The sequence below is a fragment of the Phycodurus eques genome, chromosome 13 (assembly GCF_024500275.1).
Source record: "Phycodurus eques isolate BA_2022a chromosome 13, UOR_Pequ_1.1, whole genome shotgun sequence".
In the NCBI taxonomy this organism is placed as follows: Eukaryota; Metazoa; Chordata; class Actinopteri; order Syngnathiformes; family Syngnathidae; genus Phycodurus; species Phycodurus eques.
The window spans coordinates 26,311,035-26,329,614 of NC_084537.1; the positions used below are offsets into that span (position 1 = coordinate 26,311,035).

At 52.9% G+C, this 18,580-nt stretch overlaps 2 protein-coding genes across 2 annotated transcripts; one reads left to right on the forward strand and one right to left on the reverse strand.

Moving 5' to 3' along the window:
• The first annotated feature begins 157 nt into the window (after nt 1–157).
• tmub1 (transmembrane and ubiquitin-like domain containing 1) lies at nt 158–6,048 on the forward strand. Its single transcript, XM_061693063.1, has 3 exons — nt 158–250; nt 2,640–3,011; nt 5,569–6,048. The coding sequence occupies exons 1-3, from the start codon at nt 225–227 to the stop codon at nt 5,927–5,929; spliced, it is 759 nt and encodes a 252-aa protein (XP_061549047.1). The 5' UTR covers nt 158–224; the 3' UTR covers nt 5,930–6,048.
• Nucleotides 4,961–18,401, reverse strand: LOC133411782 (dynein axonemal heavy chain 17-like). Its single transcript, XM_061694469.1, has 16 exons — nt 18,396–18,401; nt 17,195–17,481; nt 15,676–15,880; nt 15,388–15,588; nt 14,901–15,265; nt 14,133–14,316; nt 13,244–13,390; nt 13,069–13,174; nt 12,024–12,127; nt 11,841–11,960; nt 10,846–10,992; nt 10,135–10,308; nt 9,831–10,067; nt 9,452–9,621; nt 8,251–8,386; nt 4,961–6,004 (listed from the first exon to the last, which is right to left on the reverse strand). Exons 1-16 carry the CDS (start codon nt 18,399–18,401, stop codon nt 5,951–5,953), a joined length of 2,643 nt encoding a protein of 880 aa, XP_061550453.1. The 3' UTR covers nt 4,961–5,950.
• Nucleotides 18,402–18,580: the final 179 nt, after the last annotated feature.

The window sequence follows — 18,580 nt, forward strand, 5'->3', positions numbered from 1 at the left end:
ATGTGAACATGATGTATAATTTATATTACATTTATTTGTATTGCTATCAAATAAAGAAAACTATTTTTCCATGACTTGATGATAACATAATGGTACATTTATTCAGCACTCCAACGAAGCGGTCAGCAGGGGGCGCCATCAGGCAAAACCACAGAAGAAGACAAGCCGGAAGTGTTATGAGGGAATGAGAAGCCGAGTAGCAACATTAGCTTTAAGGCTAACACATGACATGTCGCTTAGAAGCTGAACAGTAAGTTCGTCCTTCGCTCTTAGCACACACGAATGAAACGCGTTTGAACGTCGAATTAGAAGCGGAAAGCCGATGCGGGCCTTCTTTCGGTTGACTTGGCTTCACTTCCGGCCCGCTGTGCGATGGAGCTAGCGTTTAGCATGTAGCTTTTTGAGCGTGACGTCAAGGGTCAGCTGAAGAAGAAGCAGCACAACAGACGGGCCAAAGTCGAAATAACCAAAATGCCTAAAAAAATGCACGCAAAGTTGGCTTCAAGTCTTACAACAAGCGTGCTTTAGTCATTGAGTCTGCTATACTCTGTCCGAGGTCTGCAGGCCACTTTTTTTGAGGAGGGTCCGCGGCCCCCCCCCCTTTGTTTTGATGCAAATAATTACAAGTACATTCTCGAAATATTCACATTGAATATCATTTTGTTGCGAATCTACTAAGCAATCTGAAATGTCTTGAAAAACAAAGAACCATTGCAATCTCGACAATATTCTGAATCTTTTTTTTTTTCCGTTTAAATGTACAACCTCCAAATGAAAGAGTATCTACCTTTTCGAAAACAACTTGTTGCCATCTAGAAGTGATTTTAAATCGATAGAAGCTTCTGCATCCATCTGGGAATCTTGACAAGCTCAAGTGAGTGAGGGTACAGTTGTCCGCCTGCCTTATAATTGTAGACGGCAAAATGCTGACAAGTTGTGGCAGATCATGAATAAAACATCAACGGCTTCCACCAAAGCAAACTGAAGCCGCTGACTGACATTTTGCAGTACTCAGTCTCTTCAAGTATTTCTACAGGCGGTATCGGTCTTTATTTTCACGGAACAAATGGACTCTATGCATGTACCACTTCGGCGTTTGGGGCGAGGCTGAGAGCTAACCTGCGGTTGCTAGGCGATCATAATGACAGCATACAACTCGTGAATGATGTAGTACCATTATAATTGTTAAAGTTATAAAAGTATCATTGAAGCAATCTAAGGATCCTTATCTGATTTCACGAGCCATTCGCAGTCTCACAGGTCGTACGCGCTTGCGGCTTTGAAGTACGGTGGCCTGGAAGTGCAAAACAATATAACCAATTGTGAAACATATTGACAATTCAGATAAATTTTTTTTTTACAAAAGCCAAAACACTTACATTCATTCATTCATCTTCCGTTCCGCTTCTCCTCATGCGGGTGGCGGGCGTGCCGGAGCCTATCCCGGCCGGCTATCTTCGGGCGAGAGGCGGGGTACGACCTGAACCGGGCGCCAGACAATCGCGGGGCACACAGAAACAAACAACCATTCGCACTCGCATTCAATTTTTAGAGTCGTCAATGAACCTAGCATGCATGTTTTTGGGATGCGGGAGGAAAGCGGAGTGCCTGGAGAAAAGCCACGCAGGCACGGGGAGAACACGCAAACTCCACACAGGCGGGGCCGGGGATCAAACCCCGGTCCTCAGAACTGTGAGGCAGTCGTCCACCGTGCCGCCACACTTTTACATTTCATGGAAAAAAATAAAAGCAGAACCGCTTTTAGATTTCAGAAAACACATTAACAAAAGCAGAAACACTTTGACAAAAGACGAAACCAATTACCATTGGCACGTCCAACATTATTAGGAATCCAGCGCATTTTCCCAGAAGGACACGCCCCGCTCCGATATAACTGGCTCCAGGACACGTGCCGCTGCACTGTGATTGGCTGCTGTATCCCGGTAGAATACGCTCTACAGCTTCCAGACTGTAAAAGAAGTCTGTGACTTCTTAAGTGTTGCGGCGTGAATATAAATGCCAGTAACCCTAAAGCCTGTCGAACACCGTGCGACGTGCTCGAACCCGACTGGACGGAACCATCGCATCAAAAGAAGAGTTGCCGACGCACACGCGCACACTGAGCTCTTGTTTACGCGGCTGCCGTGAACAGCGAGCCTGTCTGGGCGCTTGATGCTGTATTTACAGCACGTAGCAGCTATCCATCTGCCTTTAAAACGTCAAAACATTTGATGAAGTTTCCATCCCCCAAAAGGACACAACCCCGCGATGTCACATTTTTTAAAGAATGAGCTTCTTTTTAACCTCAGATGGCGCCGTAGTCGCTTGGAACAGACGGACACTTGAAACCGGTACGCTGCCGAATCTTACCGCCGGACATACATCACGTGTCGCCGTGCGTATGATCACCTTTGTGTAGCAGGCGATTTCAGAAAGCCATTGAAGTGGCGGTCAGCGCGACCTCCAGTCGGATGAAATCAGCAATGACGGTGATTCGGATTGAAAAATTGTGGTAAATGTGTTCTCTATCCCCACAGGACCCCTAGACGGTCCGGTTCTGGCACGCGGGCCGTTCGTTTGGCACCCTTGTGTTAGCTGGACTGTTGATAGTACGTTCCGTGCCCCGCCCCTCGGTTTAGGTGCTGCGCGGCGGCGGCGATGTCGCTGATCGAGGGCGTGGGGGACGAGGTGACGCTCGTGCTGACGGCGCTGACGGCGGCGGCCGTGCTGCTGCTGGCCTGGACCTCCACCCGCACCTCGGAGCCCCCGCACCCGCTCGCCACCCCCGGGGGCGCCGCCGCTTCTCAGACCGCCTCCCGCGCAGACGCGCCCGCCGCCTCCGCCCCGCCCCTCGTCGACGACAAGGACGGGGGCGGGGGGGCCGCGGGGAGGGAGGAGGAGGAGGCGGGCGGCGACTCTCAGAGGAACATGGTGATCAGACTCAAGTTCCTGAACGACACGGAGAGGACGGCGCACGTCAAACCTCAGGACACCGTCGGATACGTCAAGAGGTAACAGGTGCACGCACTCGTCGCGATTGGTGGGGCCGGGCAGCGAGCTCTTAACGCCCGTAGCGAAAATGTTGACATAATCTATAAAGTTCATCGTTGCCTGCAGATGCCACAAGATGGCGACAAAGCACCGCTATTCTGCTCGATGGGGCTTTGGCGCCTCCCCTTTCTTCAATGTAGTTCCTTGGCGCCAAGATGGCGCAAAGGCGCTACTTTTATATTAAACAGCCTCTGGCCTTAGAGCAATTATATTTGCATTATAACTAGCGTTGCAGTTTATATTGTTTTCGTTGGCATATTGCCATTTGCAACTTGCAAATTCCCCTTCTGCAGATTATTTGGGGAACTGTTATTGGCTGAAAAACTCACTTTTGTGTCTTTGTGCTCAAGCCAAAAGCCTATCAAATGTCAAAGTAGTGGCTTGTCGCCATCTGGTGACATCTCAAAGCACCTAGAGAAACCTTACTTGAAGATTTTCGCTATGGGTGGTACAGACCGAGATCCCTCGAGAAATGTTCGAGACCACTTTTTTCAGAGTATTCCCTCTTGAGTACTCACCGGTACCAAGACCAAGCACTGATACTAGACTTTGCGTGGATTTTATCGGGCTGATCGGTATCGGCCGATATTTAGCATTTTATGCCGATCGGCTTTAATGTCCTAATTCGCCGATCGTTGATCGGCTCCGCAAAAGACATCGACTCCGCGTCGCCATCGTGCACAGTATATTTGGAGCCAAAAGCTAGATCGTTTTGAGCCTTGTCGCGTGTCTTTTCACGTAGTACTGGAAATATCTGACGGCCGATCAAGTTATTACAGGCAACACGTAACGCCCGGGATCAGATCAAGTGAGCGGCCCTTATTTCTGTCCTGTTGTCCTGTTGGTTTGACCTGACCGATTAGAATCCAGGTTTAAGTCAGGGCTCTGGCTGGCCATTCAAGAACAGTCACGGAGTTGTTCTGAAGCCACTCCTTCGTTATTTTAGCCGTGCGCTTAGGGTCGTTGTCTTGTCGGAAGGTGAACCTTCAGCCCAGTTTGAGGTCCAGGCAACTCTGGAGAAGGTTTCGGTCCAGGATGTCCCTGTACTTGGCCACATTCATCTTGCCTGCGATTGCAACCGGTCGTCCTGTCCCTGCGGCTGAAAAACACCCCACAGCATGATGCCGCCACCACCGTGCTTCACTGTTGGGACTGTATTGGACGGGTGACGAGCAGTGCCTGGTTTTCTCCACACATACCGCTTAGAATGAAGGCCACAGAGTTCGATCTTGGTGTCATCGGACCAGAGAATCATCTTGGAGTCCTTCAGGTGTTTTTTTTTTTTTTTTTTAGCAAACTCCACGCGGGCTTTCACGCGTCTCGCACTGAGGAGAGGCTTCCTTCCGTCGGGCCACTCTGCCATCAAGCCCCGCCGGGTGGAGGGCTGCAGTGATGGTTGACTTTCTAGAACTTTCTCCCACCTCCCGACTGCATCTCTGGAGCTCAGCCACAGTCTTCTTGACCTCTCTCACCCGGGCTCTTCTCCCCCGATTGGTCAGTTTGTCCGGACGGCCGGCTCTACGAAGGTGTTCCGCTCGTCCCAAACCTCTTCCATTTAAGGATTATGGAGGCCACTGTGCTCTTAGGAACCTTAAGTGCAGCAGAGCTTTTTTTTTGTAACCTTGGCCAGATCCGTGCCTTGCCGCAATTCTGTCTCCGAGCTCTTCGGGCGGTTCCTTTGACCTCATGATTCTCATTTGCTCTGACATGCCGTAAGGTGTTCTATAGACAGGGCTGTGGCTTCCCTAATCAAGTCCAATCAGTATAATCAAACACAGAAGGTGTAGAACCATCTCAAGGATGATCGGAAGAAACGGACAGCACCCGAGTTCAATATGTGAGTGTCACAACAAAGGGTCTGAAGACTTCTGCCTGTGTGAGGTTTCAGTTTTAATTTTTGCAAACAAAATCTGCACACATTTCAACAACTCCGTTTTTGTCCTGTCAATATGGGGGTGCTGAAAATGAACTTCAATGATTTTAGCAAATGGCTGCAATATAACAAAGAGTGAGAAATGGAGGGGGGTCTGAATACTTTCCGTACCCACTGTGTCATCATCTCGCATAATAACGTAGAGAAATCAAAAGGTTTTCTAAAGTGTCATGAAGCTGCAAGTGTCACGTGGTTTTTGTTTTTTGGTTCGCGTTGGCGAGTATGAGCGTGGTTTTCATGCTCCTTGCGAGTGTTTTCATTTTCGATTTGTCTCCCTCAAGAAACGTCTGAAAGTGCATCAGCGACCGTCTTTTTTTCCGCTTCATTCGGTCGGCAACGTATCAGAAGCTGGCCTGCAACTCACATTTTGGCTCGCAACACAAAGCAAAAAAAACTAAACAGAGCGACAGCTCGTAACTCAAAGCCAATTGTAAGCGGCGTATCGAGTCGGAAAGCGTCGTCGGCAAAACGGCCAAATTCGAGCGAGGCGCCGTCGGCCCGACCCGTGTCCAAAAGCGAGGCGCGCGGTCTTGTCCGTCCGGCGGCGTCCCAAATCTCACGTGCTCCCTTTTCCCCTTCGGCAGGACGTACTTCGCGGGGCAGGAGCGCCGCGTGCGCCTCATCTACCAGGGCCAGCTGCTGCAGGACGACGGCGCCACGCTGGAGGCGCTCCGCCTGCCGCACAACTGCGTGCTACACTGCCACATCTCGCAGCGGGCGGCGGCGGCGGCGGGGGGGGGTCCGGCGGCGGCGGCGGCGGCGGAGCGGGTCCGGGTGGCGCTGAACGTGGGCGGCCTGATGGTGCCGCTGCTGGCGCTCGTGCTGGCCGTGCTGTGGTACTGCCAGATCCGGTACCGCCACCTGTTCACGGCGCCCGCCTCCGCCTCGCTGCTCGGCGTCACCGTCTTCCTCAGCCTGCTGGCCTTCGGCGTCTACCGCCGCTAGACGCTTTCTCGGCGGCGGTCTTCATCTTCTTTGTGCCTCTTTGACTTCGGTGTCTGCCACGAGATGGCCGCCCGTCTGGATGTTGATGAAAGAAATTCTATTAAATCATTTATTGAAAATCTACGCTGTCATTTTTGTTCTTTAATCTGCCGCCGCTGCGTCCAAAGCTGATGACGTCGCCGATGGGGACTGTGAGCTGCATTGTGGGTAATGGAGTCATGTGACTTTAAAAAGCGCAGCGTTGATCATGTGACCTGCCCTTTAATCTCTCGGCGTCGCCATCAGCTCTGAAACACATCACAACACGGACGGACATCAAGTGCTTTGTTTAGAAGGAGAATTTCACGTTATCATCATTCATTGTTTTGTCGAATATTCACGAGGGCGGGTCCGCCGGCCGACGGCGCGACGGCGACGAGGTCGTCAACGGCACCCGAGGAGCGTTTCCAAACTACTTTTCGTTTGACCGACGACTCATCGATACGGTCCGCGAAGTACAATTGCGGCGTCAGGAGTGATGAACGGCCGCGTTCGGAATCATTCGCTCATTCCCGACCACGCGCCTTTCGCTGGACATTTTAGCGCGGTCGGCTATATAAGACCCCGTCAGACAATATGATAATGAACTACCCCGTACTCGCGATTCAGCACCGGATGCACCTATCTGCGGGTTTATTTCCTTTTTTTGACAATTTATTTTGTTTTTGTTTTCTTTTTGGGGAGGGAACCGACCCAGAAAACACTTATTGGTGGTTTATCCCTGCTTACCCAAGAAAGTATGAGTTTAAAAAACCTTTTTGTTTCGTTTTTTTCCATTGCAATTATTACGGGCATCGGTTATCCAGGACTTTTGGCGGTTCGGCCCGGTCGCTCTCCCCCCGCCAATAGCGGGGCTACGCTCTATAGTGATTAGGAGTAGGAAATGACGATGACGACGGCTGATTCCCTCTTCGTTAATCACTACACAGCTATTTTTGGTGGACTTTTCTGTCAATTATAAAAACTCGACACACCCCCATTCAAACGTTTTCCACCTTTCGTGTGACCTATCACATTTACAACCGAATGATCGCACGCCCATCGACACGTGACGAAGTTCCCGTGGAAAGATTAGGCAGCGTAGCGGTTTCCGCTGTCCGTCTGTCTCAAGCCCCTGGAACAGCCCCCATTGGACAGAAAAATAGGTGTGATATCATGGGCTTGTGTAATTGGTGTATTTAATAGTTCGGTGCTGCTACTTTTCCAGGTGGAAATTTCATCCACTTTTTAAAGATGAAGGGACAGCCCTCCCAGTCAAAGCGACGAGGTGCCTCCGCCTATCCCCAAATCGAGTTGAGATGTTCGAGTACGGTAGAAGGGACATACTATATATGCGAGCCAGGTCAGCTTGACCACAACTTGTTTAGTCAGTGAGGGAAGACCCTCTCGTCGTTTCGATTGTCCGGCCAGTTTCCCAGAACGGGAGCGGCTTCCGAGAAACGCCGCTGACCACGTAAAAAGCTCCGACTGTCACCCCCGACGTCTGTCTGGGTCTCACTCGCGCCGTCTGTCGATCACGATCTTACGGCACGATGCGCAGAGCGCTTCCACGGCGTCAGAAGGTGTCACGGTTCAAAGGTCTCGGGCAGGCGAACCGGAAAGGATTTCAAAGGCATTAGATGTACCGTGGAACGGCCGTGCTCGTGTGGAGAAAATGCTAGCAAGGAGTGGACCTCCCTCCAAAAGGGACGCAAGCACAAGAAGGAAAGCCGACAACATCGAAGGAGCTGCAAGCACGACGGGACCAACGGCAGTCTGCCGTCTTCTTCATATCGCTTTTGGGGTCAGTCCCCACCTGTGTGTTATTTTCACCTCAAGTCTCAAAAATGCCTTTGCTCTCTTTGACGATGCTCAACAAACATGGCGTTTTGGGAGACGATTTTGGAGACGCCAGCACTTCGCCCGAGTCGGGTGGCACAACGCGAGCCTTACCTTACAAAAAGAAAGCAAACACTTGAAAGCGAGCTGGCACATTTTGTGTCTTCCCGCCGCAAACGCAAAAGAAGAGCGGAGCTCCAGCGAAGCCCGCGGCGGCAGCGTCGTCAAGCAGGGCAGAATGATCAGCCGTGCCGTGGAATGTCTGTGTGTCACGTACGGTTTATAGGTCACACGAGTAGTGGAAAACGTTTGCAAATGATTTTCTCGTTTTGTTTTTTCAAGAAATCACAAACCCTGCCATTCGAACAGGGGTGCGTCGACTTCTTCTACCCACTGCAGCGGACTGGATTTCGGAATCCCTCCGGGGACGTTCCCGAGAGCGCCGGCCGACGCGGTCATCCCACCTGCAGCAGCGTGGTGAGCTCGGGAACTTCCACGTTGACCGTCTCCAGCAGCATGATGGTTTCCGTGAGAGGGAAATGGCGCGCCGACGATTTCTCTGCTTCTTCGTCTTCGTCGTCAACGCTGCGCCGAGACATGCTGAACGCACACACGCACGCACACGGTGAGGGAGCGTGCGGGCGGAGGGGGAGGAGGTGGACGGCGGTCGCGCCGGCTCGAGGAAGTCGATTTCGGCGCCCTCCCGAGATGAATTACGAATAAATAATGACGATCTGGCCTCAATATTACTGACAAATGAGTGAAATGCGGGCCTGTCAAGTCAAGTCAACTTTCTTTGTTGAATCCCTTCACGAAGACGGACAACAGTTGACAAGGTCCATTGAGTCAACGCTTTGCTGTTCTTCTTCAAGGGCTGCAATGTGGCGATTATTTTTCTCATTAATCGGATGAAAAAATACATGTGTATCATTTATTCATACAAATCTGAAGTGTAAACATGGAAGATTCTCATCTTCGGTGGCCCCGTGGTGTTGAAAAAGCCGCTTCACGTCGCTGCGGCATTTGGAGGTTTAGCATCACCCCCAAATAAACAACAACAACAAAATGCAGCGTGAAATCGTTTTCGATTGTCTCGATGATGTCTTTGCCCTCTTGTGGAGACATTATACGGAGTCTTCAAATACTTTGCGAATAAATGTTAAATAAACGGGTTTCGACATGAAGGAAATACGTCATCTTCGTCGTCTGAACATCTGCGCTTTTGGGGGAGGAGCTAAGTTCAGCTCGCTGTAGCTAGAAAGAGACCGAGGCCCTCTCGGGATTCTCCGGTCTCCGAGCCTTTATGCCGCCTTTCCTTAACCCTTGCGGGAACACGTCACGGGTCAGGGAGACGTGAAAAGGTGCCGCCTTTCGAACATCGGAAAGGACGGCGCTGTCGAGAATGAATTCGGCTCCGCTTTTCCTAACTGACGTACGGCGAGTATCGCTGATGTAACGTCTCGAGCTCCGGTGTGTTCCACTCACCGCGATGGGTTCAATGCCGAGAACAAATTTCGTGTGCACGCGTGCACGTTCATGACAACAAAAGGTCTAAAAGTACGAGCAAGTCCGTATTCGTGGAAAAATGCCGGCGGTAGTGTGTCGGTCCGCTGAAGGGTTGCGAACGGGGTCCGTCTCGCCGACCGACCTCCGGGTTTTCCTCACCTTTGTCTGACGAGCTTGAGCAGGTGCTGCGTGTACAAGCTGATCCAGTTGTTGATGAAGAGGCGCAGGGCGTCTTTGAAAGGTTGGAGGTCCACCTGCAGCCAGCCGTGGACCAGGTCGTAGTCCTCCAGCTCGTTCACCTCCCTCAGCTGCTTCTGGAGGGCGTGGATCTGGGAGCGCCGCAAACAAAGCTCCAGGTCAGGCAGGTCTCGCAACGGGAAGCGCGGCCCATCTCGGACAGGAAGCGCCGTGCGTCTCAAACAGGAAGCGCGGTGTCTCTCAAGCAGGAAGCAAATTGGGTCACAAACAGGAAATGGAAAGGGCGGTGTGCTTTAAATCGTTAGGTGTGAGAAAGAGGAAGTGCGAGCGCACGCGTCACCTCTCTTTGAAAGTCAGCGAGCGTGGGCGGCGCCTCCTCCACGTCCTCCTCGCCCTCTTCCAGCTGTCGGCCGTACTTGAGGAAGTCGTCCATGACGGTGCGTTTGTGACTCTGCCACAGCGGCGAGAAGCGGTCCAGGTCGGCCCTCAGGCGCTCCGCCTCCTCGTTGGCCTCCTGCAGGCGTAGCATCACTTCCTTTTCCAGCGCGGCCAACTCGGCGTCGTCCCGCAGCGCCTCCTGCGGCAACGTGAGGAACGACACGTCGAGTCCACGCTCGGAACTCCGAAGCCCACCGGCGGCTCACCTGGTAGTTGCCTTGGCGGGCGGCGGAGACCCTGGGGGGCAGACCGGCGGCCGCGTGGATGTCGGCGATGAACGACTTCAGGACCTCGGTCAGGTCAGAGGTCAGAGAAGGGTCGAAGACGCTTCCTGTCAGCTGCAGCTGCAGCAACACCTGCAGCAACGCGCCCCCGAAGCTCTGTGCGCACACACGCGCACGCACAGAGTCTGGTGTCCTGCAGTTTCCTGGAGAGTTTTCCCAGCGCGACGCCGCGGCCGTTTTGACATCGGGGAGCGATGCCAAAATGGCAACCGGACGCAGCTGGAGCGGTCGCGCAAAGGACGAACGGGCAGACCGGCAAAGGTGAAGCGGACATGCCGAGCTCGTGGCGTCACGTTTTGTTCTCGCGATGACGCCGATACAAATTTTAGTTTGCATGAAAGTTTGCTCTGCGATTGGCCGGCGACTAGTCGGGGGTGTCGCTCAGCTGGGTTAGGCCCCTTTTTTGGAGCGAGGCCGTAAAAGAAAACCAAGCGTCGCCGCTCTCGTCTATCGTTCCACGGCTCCACCTCACGCCGAGCGAGCGAGGCAGACGACCGCCCCGCACCGAGTCCGTCCGTTGGAGGTTGGACTTTCAGATTTCCTGGGCTTCGGGTGGTCTTTTCAAATGTGGGAGGGGCTTCTAGAACTCGTATTGTCAACCGGACACGGAAAGACGCGTGCGCGCACGCTCACCGTGGGCGTCATGTTCTGCGACAGGAAGTTGAGCGAATGCAGGAGCATCTGGAGGACGCCGTCCTGAACCATCTGGTCCACGTGGTCCAGGTAGGCCAGCCACACCGGCGACGTCTGGTCCTGCACGCCGTACAGGACCGAGTTCTCCTGAGCAAACGTGACATCAACTTTATTTCCAGTTTTTTTTTGTTTTTGGAATTCTTTATTATCAACTTTATCTCTAGTGCACTTCAACAACAACGTAAAACATCTAACACCATAATTGGAACAATAAGGACATCAGTAAATAAAGCAAATATTCTTTTCAAATGAAAATCTACAAAAGGAGCTCCCTGGAGTTGCCTCCAGCAAGCAGAAGGTGCAGACTTTTGAGAATTTCACTTCCTCTTGTTGCAACATGGTGTCAAGTGTCCACCGACCAGACGAGGGCGCCACCTCGCCACTCGCGTTTGCTCGAGCTGAAGTTTCAATGAAGGCAAACAAGTGCACTTTTCTAACAACCGTGAGTTGGCGAGATCATTTCTATGAACATTTATAAGGTCGAATGCGTTTCCTTGAGAAGATATCCTTTGACGGTTCCCTAACCGGCAACTTCGCTGAGCCAGCTATTGTTTTGTCTGTCGTCTCCTGATAAGGATGCAGCTGGCTGGGATGTGCGTGCATCTCTTTGCCCCCCAGTTTCGGCTTCAGAGAGAGCGAGGGGGCTCGCGAGGACGGCCGGCCGGCCATCTCTCCCTCGCTCTCCTTTTGTTTATATCATGTAAATTGCGCTTTGTATGAAAAAAAAAAAACCCCAAAGACAGGATTGCTTCCTTAATGATTCTACAAAAGAGGAATTTCCAACGCCGCTTGTACAGTTTGTACGTTGGCGTCACAGAAAGAACGGTTCGAGTCTCCTGCCGTCTCTCGTCACTCGGGTGTGAGTCGACGGACGCGACTTTGCAAAAGGACCCAAACTAAATGTTCCGAAAATGGCAAACGTGGCGTGACCTTACTGCGGTCAGACGTATGACCCGGTCGCCGTCCTCGCGCACGCGCGTGTAGCTCTCCTCCGTGGCTCCGCCCCTCTCCAGGAAGTGGCCCGAGCGATGAAGCAGGGGAAGTCCCGCCCAGCCCTGCGGGGCGGGCCCAAGGTTACACCGACGCATGTCGCAAAAACGTCGCGCGTGTCGACCCACCTGCGTGATATCACGCATGGCGGCCATGTTGCCTCGCGCTTCGTTAACTGAGGCGAAGAAGACGTCCAAGCTCCGCCTCTTCTTCTCGATCAGCTCGTGTACGCCTGAACACACACACACACATTTTTCGATTGTCAGCGAGATAGCGGACCGACAGCCGATCGATGACTTGCATCTCGAAAAACTTGCAAGTGGGTTCACTGGAATGTCGCAGTATTTTTTGATCCTGTGTCTTTCTGCAGCTTACTGAGCAGTTTGGACCGCCTTCCCTGGCTATATTGCGGTTGACTTATAGCAGATGTTTTGATAGGTCAGTGTACATCAGTGCACATCTATGCGACAGTTAGCTTTAGCACCTCAATGATTTCAACGTGGCAGCAACGAACAGAAAAAAAAAAAAAAAAACACTTTTGCCGAGTCATCTGGAAAGTCACCACATGGCTCGAAGATACAAAGAGCGTGACCGGAAAGTGACGAGCCACAGTCAGAGTTTTAGGAAATCGAATCACAAAGAGCAACGAATCGCTAATGCGCGCGCACACACCGGAACAAACCCACGAGCCACATTGAGCTTGATTTTCACCAACGACAGTGCAGCGGTTAAAACCATCGCCGCGATGAATTCTGGGTGCCCGTAATGCTTCGGCGCGCGAGGCAGGAAACGCGCCGTCGTCCGTGTCGCTCAGGCGAAGATGACGAGAAATAAATATCATCAAAATAAATAAACAAATAAAATACCGGCGCTTCAACAAAGTATCACATATTGGCATTCGATTGCATGCGTTTGTGGGAAAACATAATCAATAATTGCTTGCTGCCTTGCATATATTATTGATTAGTATTAAACTCGCATCGCAAGTCCACTCGCTTCATGTGGACTTTTTTGTCAAATGTATCCAATTCCTCTGTCGGGACTTTGGAGTCGGAAACGACGAACGGTTCCAAACGCGGTCGCTGTGTGCCGCAACACTTCCGGGGGACGTTTTTGGCACTAACGAGGTCTGCGGAACAATCCCTTTGTAGTGATCGTGATGTGTCATGTGACCTTTACTGGTCCAGGTGCTGTTTCGCAGCTCCAACAGGCTCCGCCTCTGCTCTTCCAGGCCGTCCTGGATGAGAGGAAGCTCCGCCGGCAGAGCTCCGCCCACAACCTGGAGGACCGCCGATCAAGGTCACAAAAATGTCCGCGTGCGTGCGTGCGTGCGCGCGCGCGCGCGTACCTGGTTGTAGGAGGCCACGATGTTGGTGAGGCTCAGGTAACTTTTGCCGATGTCGCGTCTGCGCTGCAAAATGTCAGCCACTTGGGGGCGGAGCTCCAGGTCCTTCTCCCAGCTGGCTTGTTTGAGATCGCTCAGCAGCGCCTCGAGCTGGACACACGCACGCACACAACACAGCCTCGTCTATTTTTAGCACCTCCACAGGGTGTGACAAGGTTTGCGTGAAATTTCCACGGGAATTGTAGAAGGGAGTTTGCAGTTTCGTTTGGCGCCCAAATCCCGTTTTTGCGACTGTTTTGTCAAAATGAGTCTGCGGCACGGTCGAAGTTTGGTATCTCCGCAGCTTGTCGATCGAACGCAAAAGGCAATCCACGGCGAGATCGGAAATTGCCGTCGATTGATATTCAAGTCCCTCCCCACTTCCTGGTTTGTGCCCGCCCACTCAACTGAAGGGCAACACTTAGAAATTGCATCCAAACGTTGGACTTTTGCGATACGAAGAGAAAGTTCTTCAAGCCGACACTGCGATGTGCCCGTTGGGGACCATTTCACGGAAAGGTGTCATTTTGTTCCTCGTAAGCGCTCATCCGTGCAAAGTGCTTGCCTCGCCCACGTGCGAGGGCACGACACTCCCTCCGTCGCTCCCGTTTTTCAATTCAGTCGAGCGGCAGCGCATCGGAAATGTCGGCCCGCGACGGAATCCTCGCTGTTCAATTGGGTCATCGTACGTCGAGCGAGTAGCACGAAACACAAAATGGTAATCTGCTCATTTTAGTCAGGGTGATTCTCAAATATGTATTTGGATTCCCTGATAAGATCCCAAATTCCCATTTATTCCCGTGGAAAGCTCCCACCGTTCGATGTACTCTAGGCGGCGTGACGCGCGAGTGACCTTCTGGCCGCAGGGAATTCCGAGCGTGCTTTGCTGCTGCCGGATGAGAGGAAGTTGGAGGGCGGCGGCGGCGTCTCGGTCCAGCTGGCGGCTCCATTCCTGACGCACGGAGCTCCTGATGTCCAGCAGCAGGTCCGCGATGGTCTGGAACTTCTGACGCACCGTCTCGCACGACTCCGCGCACCTGCGCCAATGCGCGCGCGTGAAACGGGCTCCTTTTCTGAGCGCTTTTCACTTGCGCGGGATCGCGTTTTACGGTTGAACTTGAAAATCAGATTTGCGTTTCATCGAGCGACCTTCCGCGTAGCACGGGGGAGAGAGCCGACATACCGCCGGTGGAAGAACCAATGGAAATCTAGCGCGCCTCGACAATCGTTGTTCGACTCGTTACTTTGTCAAAATAGGCTCGTTACGTCTACCTCGGGGGCCTTAAAAGGTGCAACACAAACACGGCCCATTCCGCACGGAAAGCATTCATTCCGTCCCGTTGTCTTTTTTGGGCGATGAGATACTATTCTGCGATCATGTAGTTGTGGCACATGAGTCGGCGGTACGGTGAATCGGTGAATCGTCTGCCAGGCCACGAGGGAATCCGAATGCGATCGGATGAGCGAGTCGGAGGGGGCGGCACCATCGGGCGCAACCGGGGACGGCGAGCCGGGTGACGACTGAAAACGTCGATCGCGTCGTCGATGACTCAAAGTCGTCTCGATCGTTCACAAATCTGAAGCTGTTCAAGTCCGAGTGTGCGTGCGCTTGCGTGCTTACAGGTGCTGGACGGTCTGGAAGCTGTGCAGGACATTGTGAGCCCTCAGCATGAGCTGTTGCGCCCACCTGAGGGTGACGGCCGGCGACGACCTGAACTTGGACGACACGTCTTTCTTGCTCTTACTCTTGACCAGCGCCCGCACCTGGTCCAGTTCCTTCAGGACCAGTTCCACCAACCTGGACAGCTGAGAACGCAGCCGGTCCCGGACGGCGGGACGCTGCAGAAGCGGCCCGAACACGTTGACCACCTTGACGGCGGCGGAAGGCAGGTAGCATTCGTCCAGCGTTCCTCTCAGGATGGAAACCAGGCGGGCCTCCAGGTGGGACACGTGTTCCTGGAAGGAACTCGCCTGCTCCGGGAAGCTCTGAGGGCGGCAGAAAGAGGCGGAGTCAGCGGACGACGGGAAAAGCAGGACTCAATGGACGGCAGGAAGAGGAGGAGTCCGGGCCGGACGGGTGCCCAATCGGGAGGACGCGTTGCGCTGACCTGATCGGCGGGCTCGCCGGCGTCGTACTCGCAGTCCGAAAGAAATTGAAGCTGCCGCAGGAAGTCACGGCACACGCCTTCCACGACGGCCGTCCACATCCTGCCGCGCCCGCCGGCCACCACCACCTGCTCCAGCTGGAACTGAAGACGCACGCGGTACACTTCCTGTTCGGGGAAACACACGGCGTCGCGCGTCTTAGGCTGCATCCGGAACGGTCGGGGATTTCGAAACGGCGGACCTCCTCACTTCCCAAAAGTCCGCTAAGAATCGTCGTCGTGGCCACCGACCGGGGAGTCGGGAACGAGCGAACGATCTTTCGAGCGGCCGGCGACTCCCTCGCCGGCCGCTCGATCCGCATTCTTAGATAGCGCTCCGTAAAGTCGACTCTCGGGCCGAAAGGAGTCCTCCGATTTCCCTTCCGTGTCGCGGACGACCCGGTTGCCTCTCGGGTCAGTTTTGAACATGACCCGGGCGCCGTTAAAGACGTCGTAGCTGTCACATATTATTACAACGCACCGGATCCACGTCAGCCGGTGGATCTTCGGCGATAAATATCCAACCGACATCGAGTGTGATCAACGGGTATGATTTGTATTTTACTAAATGGATACAAACGAAGCGCTTTCTGTCCATCCGTCCGTTGTGATTTGTTGCAAAATAATCCCAATTTTGAATACGTCGACCCGTCGTCCGATTCGATGTTTTTTTTCCCCGTAACCGCAAGGGAAGGCGTTGACCTTTTTTGTCATCTTAGTCCGTAAAGTATCCTGTCCGTCCCCAAGCCCGCTTCCGGAACGCGGGGCCTTACACGATAGCGCGAAGCAGGCCGACGGCAGCCGCGGCGCTCGCCTCGCAACCACTTCAACGGTGATATTCCGCGGTCGGTCGGGGCAAATCTTTCAAAAGAAGCTCAATGGATGAAGAGGCTCACGGAGCGCGGGGGCGGCGGTACGCCAATCGGTGTTTTCGCCTTGAACCCGCGCGGACCTTCGATACACTTGAGGGCGCCGAATAGGAATTGGATAACCTCCACTCCGACAGCACGACAAAATGAGCGACTCGCTAGGTCGGACTCCGCGGTGGATGCCGGGGACCGAGTGCCGACACGGCCGTATGCGTACGCGCGGGTGCTCGCGTGCGTGCCTGGATGCTTTGGAGGCGAATCAGGAAGTCGTCCAAGCGAGAGAAGACCAGATGAGAAGGAAACTCCCACCTGTGTAGCCCCCCGTCCTGCACACACACAAGCACATCGTCGTCCGTGTTGCCGTGGTCACAAATACAAACAATCGATTTCATGGGCGTCAGTCACTTCTGCGATGTACCACGTTGGAGTTTTCCCTTAGTGGGCAAATCAATGGACAATGTTCTCATCGTATTACAATATAGTAACAATACACACACACACACACACACACACACGTATATATATATATATATATATATAGACAGTATATACATCCTGTTTCTATACGTGTGTGTGTGTGTGTATATATAGATATATAAAACATAGTATATATACACATACATACTGTACATACACTACACTGCCATCCCATAAATTGAAGTGCCACGGTGTTTAATATGACATCGGTCCACCCTCCGCAGTTGTGACGGCTTCAACTCTCCCGGGAAGGTTTTCCACAAGGTTGAGGAGTGTGTTGGATGGCAATTTATGACCCTTTTTCCAGAAGCGCAGCACGGTCCAAAAACCAGATGAAAGAGGGAGCGGCCATCTCCGAAGTGTTCCCACCAAATATTGGCCCCTGAGCTCCAGTGAAAACAACGCGAGATTTTGGACAGGCGAACGGTTTGCGGATTCCCCCTTCCCGTCGCGACGCGTCCGCGCACCGGCGCACGACGCGAGGTCCGTCGAGAGACGGACGGATGAGAGAGTCGGGTGTGGATGAACGCGACTGGCCTGCGGCACGGAGCCCCGACCTCGAGCCCGCGGAGCACCTTTGGGTCGATTCGGAGCCTTCTCGGTGCGGGACCTCCCAAATGTGCTCCTGGAAGAGGGGGCTCGGCAAAAAGTCACTCCTACGAACCTTGTCGAAGGCCTTCCCGCAAGAGTTGAAGGTGTTCCGGCAGCAAAGCTGACACCGACATCATATGAAAGATCAGACGGATCCCTTCAAAGAGGCAGGCGAGACAACACCTCGGCCAGCACAGTGTACGTACACAACGAATTGACGGAGAACGCATTTTAGAAACGAGAAGATCTAACGACTGTATAGTTAAATCTACAAACGTGGACCAAATTCTCGGTGCCTTTTGTTCACGGAAGAATAAACCCACGATGAGGTAACTTGAAAGTGGGTGGAGTATATTTCAGACTTCCCTTGAGAGGGCCCGAATGTCGGAGATCTGGATTCACGGCGGGCATCTTTTCTTTGTAGTTCTGCATGAAAGGCCTTCCTTCGAGCCTTCGTATGTTTGTTAGGGTTTCCAGGAACCTGTCTTGGGTTTACAACAGGCGTCCCGGTCTTCAAAGAGGACCGTTTTGCGTTGTACAAGAGGAGAGAAGGGCCCGGGTGGGAGCTTAGCTCGACCGAGAGGCGGCGACAGGCGGGTTTGGTTATTTCACGGACGCGCAGTGCCACCGGGCGGCGAGCCTAACCCTCCAAATGGGGTCGGGAGGAGCGCCCGCCTTCCGGGCGGACCCGATCCCGCGCCTGGAGAATGAAACCTGAGATCCGAGGTTTTTCGGGGGCGCTTCCGTTGCACGCGGCCGCTCGCTGTGACGCTAAGGCTCGTTCGATAAATCGAATTAGCCCGAACGCCGAGTGTCTCCGAGTCTTCGTTCATCGCTGCCCGACGGAGGCTCGAGTTCTCCCGGGTGACTTCCGACTCGGAACCACAGGCGAAAAAAAAAAATCCAAAAGTAATAACGGATCAAAGTGACGAACGAAGAATCAATGGAAATCTGGCAATTATTTGGTTTTATTCTTTTTGCGGTGCAACAGAATAATCTGCTAAAAATAGGCGAATGAAAATGGCTCGGGCAAACCTTCATGTCGTATTTTACTGGACAATTTCCTCAGGGAACTCTTGATGGTTCTTTTAGCATGAGTCAAGATTGATTTGTATTTTCATGAACAGGAGGGTATCAGCAATGTGTTTGGAGTCTTTAGAAAAAAAAGAAAAGGAAAAAAGGGGGGTGGCTCATTTGAAAAATAGGCTTGCAATATCCAT

Coding starts and splice junctions, on each gene's coding strand:
- LOC133411782 (XM_061694469.1), bottom strand. Junction 15,589..15,675: donor CGCTCGTTCCCGACTCCCCG/GTCGGTGGCCAC, acceptor TTCCGGATGCAG/CCTAAGACGCGCGACGCCGT. Junction 9,622..9,830: donor TCGCTGACTTTCAAAGAGAG/GTGACGCGTGCG, acceptor CGGCGCTCCCAG/ATCCACGCCCTCCAGAAGCA.
- tmub1 (XM_061693063.1), top strand. CDS start 225: ATGACATGTCGCTTAGAAGCTGAACA. Junction 251..2,639: donor TGTCGCTTAGAAGCTGAACA/GTAAGTTCGTCC, acceptor CCCTCGGTTTAG/GTGCTGCGCGGCGGCGGCGA. Junction 3,012..5,568: donor ACCGTCGGATACGTCAAGAG/GTAACAGGTGCA, acceptor CCCCTTCGGCAG/GACGTACTTCGCGGGGCAGG.